General features: G+C 48.3%; 2 protein-coding genes and 1 long non-coding RNA gene across 3 annotated transcripts; 1 reads left to right on the top strand and 2 right to left on the bottom strand.

The window, feature by feature from the left end:
- The first annotated feature begins 463 nt into the window (after nt 1–463).
- Nucleotides 464–1,336, top strand: LOC123497136 (uncharacterized). The gene is made up of 2 exons (XR_006670539.2): nt 464–785; nt 1,143–1,336. It is a non-coding gene; the product is annotated as an uncharacterized lncRNA (long non-coding RNA).
- A 346-nt stretch (nt 1,337–1,682) lies between these two features.
- On the bottom strand, nt 1,683–3,617 carry LOC109734911 (myricetin 3-O-rhamnoside 1,2-glucosyltransferase UGT709G2-like). Its single transcript, XM_020294090.3, has one exon. It carries the CDS (start codon nt 3,226–3,228, stop codon nt 1,729–1,731), a length of 1,500 nt encoding a protein of 499 aa, XP_020149679.1. The 5' UTR covers nt 3,229–3,617; the 3' UTR covers nt 1,683–1,728.
- Nucleotides 3,618–3,991: 374 nt separating this feature from the next.
- LOC109734912 (F-box/LRR-repeat protein At3g48880) lies at nt 3,992–8,378 on the bottom strand. The gene is made up of 2 exons (XM_020294091.4): nt 7,953–8,378; nt 3,992–4,765 (listed from the first exon to the last, which is right to left on the bottom strand). The coding sequence occupies exons 1-2, from the start codon at nt 8,306–8,308 to the stop codon at nt 4,228–4,230; spliced, it is 894 nt and encodes a 297-aa protein (XP_020149680.1). The 5' UTR covers nt 8,309–8,378; the 3' UTR covers nt 3,992–4,227.
- Nucleotides 8,379–9,365: the final 987 nt, after the last annotated feature.

The following is a 9,365-nucleotide window of genomic DNA, read 5'->3' as shown; positions in this document are numbered from 1 at the left end:
TTATCAACTTGTTTTGTGAAAATTTATATGTCATGTTCATTGCATTTTGAATGTTTTCAAATCCATTTTGTGTCAAAAATGCTATATATGCAATGCTCCGGCGAGTCGCGCGCGCTGCATTTTTGCGCGTTGCTGCATTTTAGCGCGGCTGTTGGAGCCAGCGTTGACGGTCGCGCAAACCAGATGAACGACGCGCGGCAAACTAGTTTTTAGCGCGCGGCGCGTAGCGCGGCTGTTGGAGATGCTCTTACGGAGTGCTATTTGCGGTTGCGCCGTTGGCGGTGAGCTCCTTGATAAAGCCCACGAGCCGAATAAGGCGATTCCTAACCCAGCGCAACGCCAATCTCGACCGCACATGCTACGTGCGGATCCGAGCCGGCTGGCCCACTGGACCCAGGCCTGGAAAATATATTCCTCCTTCACCGGCCGGTATACAGATCAAATACGTACCTAGGCTACGCCCGACGCCTCCATTCTCCCGTCCCCTCCCCCACAGCCGGTCCTCCTCCCGTCCCCTCCCCTCCCCCACAGCCGGCCGCCCTCCCGATCTGGAGGCCTCCGGCCAGATCAACTCCTCCATACCACGGCGTGCCTCGCGGTGTCCCCGGCTTGCTCGCCGTCACCCAGCTTGCTGCGGATCTGGCAGGTCCGTACTCACCAAGGCTCCCGTGCGTCGACGTCTCCTGCCACCAGATCCGGCGATGAACAGGCTGTCTTGTGCCTCCTCCTCAAGCTCACGAGCTGGGATTGCCTCTTCCTGCTTGCCAATGGATTTGTAGTTCAAGGTGATTAGGATTTTATTGCAGCAATGTAAAATTGTTTGTTGCGTGATGGATCTAGTAGCACATGAACCACGTTTAATCTTGGTCTTGTGTTCTCTGTGATGAACTTGCGTGGGCTAGCTTGATGGATTTATGTCCACAAAAAGGCTAGCACAATTTAGGCCCTCTGATTGTTTGTTGGGATTTGACTACAAGCTGGATTAAGTTTTGTCTGCGTTAAGGCTTCCTCTCAGTTCTCTGATGCCCGTTGTATAGATAAAATAAGCTGCAGTTTATTTGTTTGCACTGACAGGCGAAATCCCTGTGTATAGACATGCTTTATTTCCAAGTTCTCAGCATAGATTGATATTTTTTGGGCAGATTTGTACAAGAACTTTTTGGATGTCTGGATCGTCCTTTGCTGAAAATTGATGAAGGACTTTATCTTTTTACAAAGAACTCTGTTTCTACAAAGCGGTCTTTTTGTATAAATTGCTGAAGAACTTTATTATTGTATGTAACAGAGAATGTTTTTTCTTGCCATATTCATGTGAATGGAACTTTATGTTTAACTAGCTGGCATTTTGTATGAATCCTTGAATAACTTTGTGTACATGTGAATTTGAAGGTTATGAAAATAGTACAAAACTTTATGAAGGCAACGTATGGACTTTATCACAAGTTCAGTAGAACTTTTATGATTTTTTGCCCCTTTGTCGACTCTGCTAGAAAGGGGCATTTTTATGAATGTTACTACTACCATTTTTTGGGACTTATGAATTACTGATCAGATTAAGCATATGCGTTACCGAATTTGTATTAGACTTGCATAGATAATGAGCAGCGCAGCCCTCCTGACGAATCTAAAGGACATGGGCCATGGGTCTGTTGTCAGGAGAATCTATAGGCCATGGCCCCACATTTGCTGCAATACTGCTTCATATACACACCACAGAATATCACATGATCAAGGAATACACTGCATGGCTGACAACATGGTGGGGCAGGTTGATTGGACAGTGCCCTGGATGGACGGCAAGGATACAGGTTGTGCGCGCAATCGGTTAGGAAAAATCCACCCCACGAGCCTCTCGAATTCCGACGCCGAGGAGCCCCCTTCGGCGATGTCCCTCCTCACCTGCCGCGCCAGCGCCTGAGCCGACCTCCTTAGCTCGCCGGACTCCATGGCCTCCCTCACCATCCGCTCCACGACGGCCCTCTCGCACACGTCCTTCATGTCCAGCCCCGTCCCCCACACGGCGGCCGTGAACCGGCTGTTGATCTGCTGGTCCGCGAAGAACGGCCAGCACGCCAGCGGCACGCCCTCCGCGATGCCCTCCAACGTGGAGTTCCACCCGGCGTGCGTCAGGAAGCACCCCACGGCGCGGTGCCGCAGCACGTCTCGCTGCGGCGCCCAGTCCACGACGCGCACCTTGCTCTTCCCCGCCGCGTCGACGGCTTCCTGGAGAGCGGCGCTCTGGCTCGCGCCGACCATGTCCGGCCGGAGCGCCCACAGGAACGCGTAGCCGGCGCCGACGAGGCCGGACAGGAACTCGGCGAACTGCTCCCGCGAAATGATGGCGAGGCTCCCCAAGCTCACGTACACGACGGACCGGTCCGCGTGCCCATCGAGCCACGCCGTACAGCCGTCGTCCTCGCGCCACAGGCTGGTGGCCGACGCCGGCGCGGCCGAGATGGCGTTGAGAGGGCCTATGGCGAAGACGTCGCGCATGTGGGGCGCGATGTGTGCGAGCGCCGACCGCTCCAGTGACGCGGTCGTGTTGAAGATGAGCGCCCGAGCCTTGCAGCTGTGAGCGGTGTACTTGGCGAGTACCTGCAGCATGGGGTCGAGTTCGCCGGCCTCGCCGTGGCCGCGGCAAGAACTTGGAAGATCTCGCCGCCGCAGGAAGCCCTCCATCCCCGGAACGCCACGGACCGGCTCGTCGAGGTCGGCGCCTGCAGGGACGGGAACCTCGCCGAGCCCCACGAGGCTGGGCACGGAGAGGTAAGCCAGGATGCTGCACGCGCTCTCCGTGCGGAAAGCGAGCGCCGGCACGCCGAGCTCCTCGGCGATATCGATGGCGAACGGCAGCAAGCCGTCGGCCACGACGCACGACACCGGCGGGAACCCGCCGTCGGCGTTGCTTCCGGTGGAGAGCGCCGGGGCGAGCAGGGCGCGGTAGGCGGCACTGGCGCTCGGCCTCAGGGACCTGCCGATCTCGCTGAGGTGGGCGACCGAGCGCGGGTGGTCGTCGGGGAGGCCGTCCGGCACGGACGCGAAGCGGAGGCGTGGCGAAGCGGCGCGGTCGACCCGGCGGAGGTTGTGCTCCGTGTGCAGGAAGGTGACGTGGACGCCGGCGCCGAGGAGGCCCTCGGCGAAGGGGAGCATGGAGTTGATGTGGCCCTGCAGCGGCCAGGGGAACACCAGCACGTGCACCGGCGCCATATCCGTTGGCCTGTCCGCCATCGCCTGGTACTGCTTCTTCTTACCGCTGCGCGTCAAGTGCGTTCCGCCAAATACAACTCAGCGAGCGCCGGCGGTTTTAACTTTTAAAATGCAGCGTGGTTTGAATTGCATCGATTGATAAAGTACTTAATCGGTGAGCTGTTGCTGTGCCTGCTCCCTTTTTTTTGAGATGGACACTAGTACAAGTGGGGGCATCGCATTCCAGTTTCTGCTCTCTGCTTTGCTTGCTGAAGGGCGAGCGTGTGTGGATCATAGCCGTGCACCTACCGGCTCATCCTTTTTCTTTTCCTTCGAATCTGCTGAAAGAGGCCGGAGCCCGGCTAAGAATTAGTACTGTACGGAATATACTGATCAATTGACGGAATTAATAAAATTGGAGAAACCATTACAAACAACTCGTTTTGCTAACTTTGCTGAGTTCATGGGCAACAAGATTTGTTTCTCTAAAACAGTGCTCAAAACTAGTCACCCAAAATTGGCATGCGATATGGTAGCAGTCATCAAAGATGATAGAAGCACTCCGTGAAGAAACAGCTCCAACATACATTGTGTTGATCGCCTTACTGTTGTCCGAGTTCACCAAAATCTTGTTGCAACCAGCTGTTTGTGCAAGCGACAGTCCAAATCGATGAGCAGTTGCTTCAGCCATTAGAGCGTTTGCACTCCAATCAATCTTCCAATTACCAGCCGCAATAAAAAAAATCCTTTGAGTTTCTCAGTACAGCTCCAGTTGCAGCCCGTATAAAGTACATATACTGATTGATTAGTTTTAAATCTCAGCCATTTATTCAGTTGGGGGTGTACCGAAGCAGAAGGGCAACAACAAACCGAACACCGTCCACATAAAAAAAAACCCAGCAAGCAAACTAAATATCATATCGACTATGCAGTCGAATGTACCCTCCATTACATTGTACGACCAACTCAAACGTACTTGAAATTTTCAAACAGGAAATTATCAAAAGTTAATAACAGAGACCACACATGCATGCCCTGGTGTCAGGCGGTTTGCGATGGCCCAGCCAGCCAATCCATGACTTTGTTATCCATGGTGCACTTACATGGCTCCTGAGTATTAATGTTGTGTTCTCCACAATTTGAGCAGTCCACGAACTCGCCGAGCTCAAACTTTGAGTTCCAGATAAAGGCCTTGAGCCGTGAAGCTTTATGAAGCACACTGCTTGAGATGGCCGAGGTCTCATAACCTGATATATCCAGATACTCAAGCTCCTCTAGGCAATCCAGGAATTTTACTATCGCAGCACAGGACATATCAGAATTCGGTATCTCGAGCTTCTTCAGCCGTGGAAGGGACTCGCAAATTATGGAGGCCATATCTTCATCCACATAGAGAGCAAACACTTTCAGTTCCAGAAAGTCTGGGCAACACTGGTGCACATGGAGGAGGACATCATAATTAACAAGACTCTCATCCACCGCCATGCCTTTAAGTGACTGAAGTTTGCTGATCACCTCACAGAACTCATCAGAAGCCATACATGTTGTAGGAAAGCTGAAATAGTGCAGGTTTGGACTCCTGTATAAAACATCCGGAAAAGCATTTAGCTGCAATCAAATTTTGTAACCACCATAATCCATAAGCATGCCCATAAAAAGTTCCATGTCAAACAAATGCCGCACTGCCACATATAAATTATATACCATATTACAACATCCAGCTAGCAGTATTGACATGGCGGTTGACTGGATGCTGACTGGGCTGTTGACCAGTCAAAAACCAGTCCATGGTTGTTTCTTGTCCGGTTTTGAAAGTTCGAGGTTGTAAAGTAGACGGTTTCATAGTTCAGGGTTGTATATTAGACTCTGGTGGTAATTCGAGGTTGAAATATGGACTTCTCTCAAAACCAAATACACCTGAGTTTACAAAAATCATGTTGAATCAGTTTTGCAAGTTTGCAGGTTTTTTCGCTGCAAATATCACAACCACAAATAAAAATGCACTAACAAATATCATTCATTAATGAATCCTGACCAGATTGTCAAAAGATGACATCGAAAGCAGTTTATAAATATCAAGAACCAAGTAAAACTTCTGACCAATATAGATGACATCAACTAACCAAGTAAAACTTCTGACCAATATCTAGATGAACTGCATAACCATAATATGTCTCATTGTTCCAAACAGTAGATCACATGTCACATGTGTACAGTAGGTGTGACTTGAATGTACAGGTCATGCAACCAACTATTAATTCAAGAATATTGTTCAAGACAAAACAGTACAGATTACGACAAACCGTTGGTCTGTCCATGACATCCACTCTAGAGGTAAATATAACTTATGTTTAACTCATATTCCAAACATATATTTCTTTGCGCCAATTACAAGAATAATTAAGTTGAAGTTTGCAATTAACTTGTAAGAATACCAGGGCATGAAATAAACAAATAGGAACCAAACAAATTTTTCATCAAACAAATTGCAAGAAAATAAACTTAATATATTAAAAGCTGAGAACACCAGCTTCTTTTGTGGTTTGCAAAGCGGAGTCACCAATAACACGTTATATGATATAATAACTTAGGAAGTCATCAATTCTTCAGTTCTCACGGGGAAATTTAATTCATGAAACACAATATTCACACCCCTGCTTCTCTTTCTTACTTTCAGTTTTTTCTCTAAAATGTACCAAACTAAAATTACATGTGCACAATAGGAAGATTGCCTAGGATGGTTGGTTTAACATCAACCATGATATGAAAAATGTATAGATGACTTCCAGTGACAAAGAAGCAAGCTGTGAGGATGGTTATAAGGAAAGGCAAGGGATACAGAGGCAACAAGTAGGAGGTGGTGAGAAGGCGAACCGTAAACAGCAAGACTGAGCTAGTGAGGTGCAGCGAGGATGTAAGTACGCAGCTCAGTACTTCAAGAATTTGTCAAGGAGCGCTAGGACATTAAGAGAGTGAGAAAAAGCAGGATGAAACACATAGAATGGATGAAGCATGGTAGGCAAGGGGGTAGGAGATAATTGCAGTTCAGCAGCACCATCTAGTAAAATGCAAGTAGAATGGCACCCCACAGGATGCCAACCAGGTTGGGCCAACAAGGATGTGAATATGTGGGCAATTGGGGCTTTGGCAGGCTGTGCATTGTGAATACATCTTTTTTATATGCAGAAACAATTTGAAGCATGTGATAACAATGTGACCACCAAGGATTTTGACAAAACCTATTTTAAAACAGAGGGTCACATGAGAGTACTATTACCACACAGATACAACAACTATGTGCTGTCGGCTCTCGTATTACTGAGAAAAAACAGATATGTTGAATCATTAACAAGAAATACATCAGCTTAAAACATCTACTAATAACAAATCTCAAAAACTGGCATGCTAGTTTCAGCGTTACAGCCACCACATGCCACATTGACTGGCATACCTCATCTGTAAAACCAGCATCCCTCATCTTTCATGTAACTGATTTATTAAGTTATGATAGTTAAAGGACCACAATTTTACAATACAAGTCCAATAACTTAATTGGCAATTGAAAGCTATAACTGCCAGAAGCACTTCATTTTCATTATGATTCACCAAAACATTGTCAACAAATAAGAACATAAGTTTATTATGAGTCCATTGGGAACGATTATTTTAATTATTCGAATCATGTGAACTGCAAATCCTTCTTCAATTGCACTTCTATCCCCTATGGTAACCTAATATCCCCTGTGGCAAATTCCCTCTTCAATTTCACTATTATCACTGCCAGTGGCACTTCATTTTCATCATGATTCAACAAAACATTGTCAGTCAATAAATAGAAGTTTATTATGGGCCCATTGGGAATGATGAGTTTCATTATTCAAATCATGTAAACAGCAAACTCCCTCTTCAATTTCACTACTATCCCCTCTGGTAACTTCTACGCACATGAGGTTGAAAAACAATACCAACGTAATAACTACATAAACATAGCAATTGAAACAAAAACTGTCCATAAGATTGTGTTCCAGAGCAATCGGGATTCTACAGACTAGGTTACAAAGTATCAAATTCACTTGGATACTTGAAAAAAAATCGTTGTTAGAAAAGGATTAGGTAAATTTGCACAAAAAAATGTGAAAACCTAGAAAATTATCACAGAAATTAATAGCAATTTCACTCCATTCAAGTTTAATGACACGACACTTCACCATTCGAACTGACAAAACAATCTAAAAATGAAATATCAGTAGCTACTCCATAAGAATAAAAATTCAAACAAGAAACTCATCACGTTAATATGAATTTGATGGTAATGTTGCCAAAGTTCTATAAAATGAACATTCAGAAACTTGGAGGCCCCTTATGGATTTACACATGAACAATCATAATCCTAATTAGATCATGTCAAATCCTATGGAGTAGTGCTGGCCCATAAAAAATGCTGGGAATTAAAAGAGACATTTTCCACAAACACACATTACACAGCTACGTTACTAGAATCCTCAATTGCAGTACAGAAAAGTGTGACTAGTACAAATTTACAGGCAAAGTTCCACTTTATCAGTATAGCTATATTTAGTTCTACACAGATCAACCGATCATATGAGTTATCACAGAAAATAACACAATTAATAAGTTAATCGAATACAAGAAGGTATGGCAGTAGGATAACCTAACCAATTTTGTGCAGTAAATGACTACAGCGGAATGAACAGCACAGGGACCACGCAAACAAGATTACAGGAAGAAGGACAAAGAAGCTTCACCTCTTGGCGAGGAACATGAGGTGCCCTTCATCGGCAAACTCAGGGAGGAGCACAGCCTCCATCCGACCATCTGCCCGCGTCGCGGCGACCTCAAGGTCGCCGGTGAGAGCGGCCTGGACGGAGATGCTCCCTCTGGTGGCACCGGCCCCAGCCGCGCGCCGGGCGGAGGTCCGGGCTGTCCAGTCCCGGAGATCAACGCGGCGCCATGCGAGCGGGTCGCGAGCGGCGGCCCACCACGCAGAGCAGGTACGGGGTGCGCCGCCAGAAAGTAAATCGGGGGCGCCCACGCGGGACATAATCGCCACAAGGAGGTCGTGCTGCAGCTCCCCCCAGGACCGGACCGCCGGCGGCGCCATGGACGGTCGGAGAGCGGTAGGTTTCCTTTTTCTTTCGCAAATGGAGAGGTACCAGCGAGAATGCCGACCGTGCCTAAGTTTTTTTTACAATATAACCTTAGAGCATCTCTACCACATCCCGTAAACGGGCCGTCCGTGATCCGGCAATAACTGCCGGTTTACAGAACGAAGACAATTTTACCGGCTTAAATAGATCTCATATAATCAACCATCCAAAAAAAGTTGCGTATCCTGCGGGCTTCAGGAAATTTACCCTTGTTTTTGCTGGATCCTCTTTCCTTGCGCAAACCAACTTCCACCTGTTTCCGTTCCCGCCTCCCACGCCGCCGCCACCTCCAATCTTGCCTCCGACCTGGCTGTTCGGCCTCACGGCGCGGGAAACTAACCTGATGGAGTACCCGCAGCCGTTGGGTGTCCCCTATCATGCGCCGCCGCCACCTCCAAAGTTGTCTCTTCATCCGCCCCCGCCTTCCTCGGTCGTTCATGCCGGTGCCACCTCAACACCATTCGCCGCCACCATCCAGAGGAAGCGGCAAGTGAACCACATCATCCATGGAGGCGTAGCCGACGCGACTCCACCCTCTTTCGGCCCCGCTTCGGTTCCTCCCGTCAAAGCTAGAGGAAGAAGACCGCATGCACCGGCCCGGCCGGTGCGAGGGCGAAGCCCGCAAGAAGAAGGCGATCGTGGCAAGAGGCCGAGCTCCTCCCCCAATCACGGTCACTTCACCGGTCACGCCTGAGGGAGTCCTGGACTAAGGGGTCCTCGGGCGTCCGGCCTGTTAGCCATGGGCCGGACTGATGGGCTGTGAAGATACGAAGACCGAAGACTGCACCCGTGTCCGGATGGGACTCTCCTTGGCGTGGAAGGCAAGCTTGGCGACCAAATATGTAGATTCTTTTCCTTTGTACCCGACCTTGTGTAACCCTAGATCCTCCCGGTGTCTATATAAACCGGAGGGCTTAGTCTAGAGGGGGGAGAGATACTCATTACCTTAGTCATACGGGCTAGGCTTTTAGGGTTTAGCCATTACGATCTCGTGGTAGATCAACTCTTGTA

This window comes from Aegilops tauschii, chromosome 2, assembly GCF_002575655.3.
Source record: "Aegilops tauschii subsp. strangulata cultivar AL8/78 chromosome 2, Aet v6.0, whole genome shotgun sequence".
Taxonomy (NCBI): Eukaryota; Viridiplantae; Streptophyta; class Magnoliopsida; order Poales; family Poaceae; genus Aegilops; species Aegilops tauschii.
This window is presented reverse-complemented; position numbering and strand designations above follow the sequence as displayed.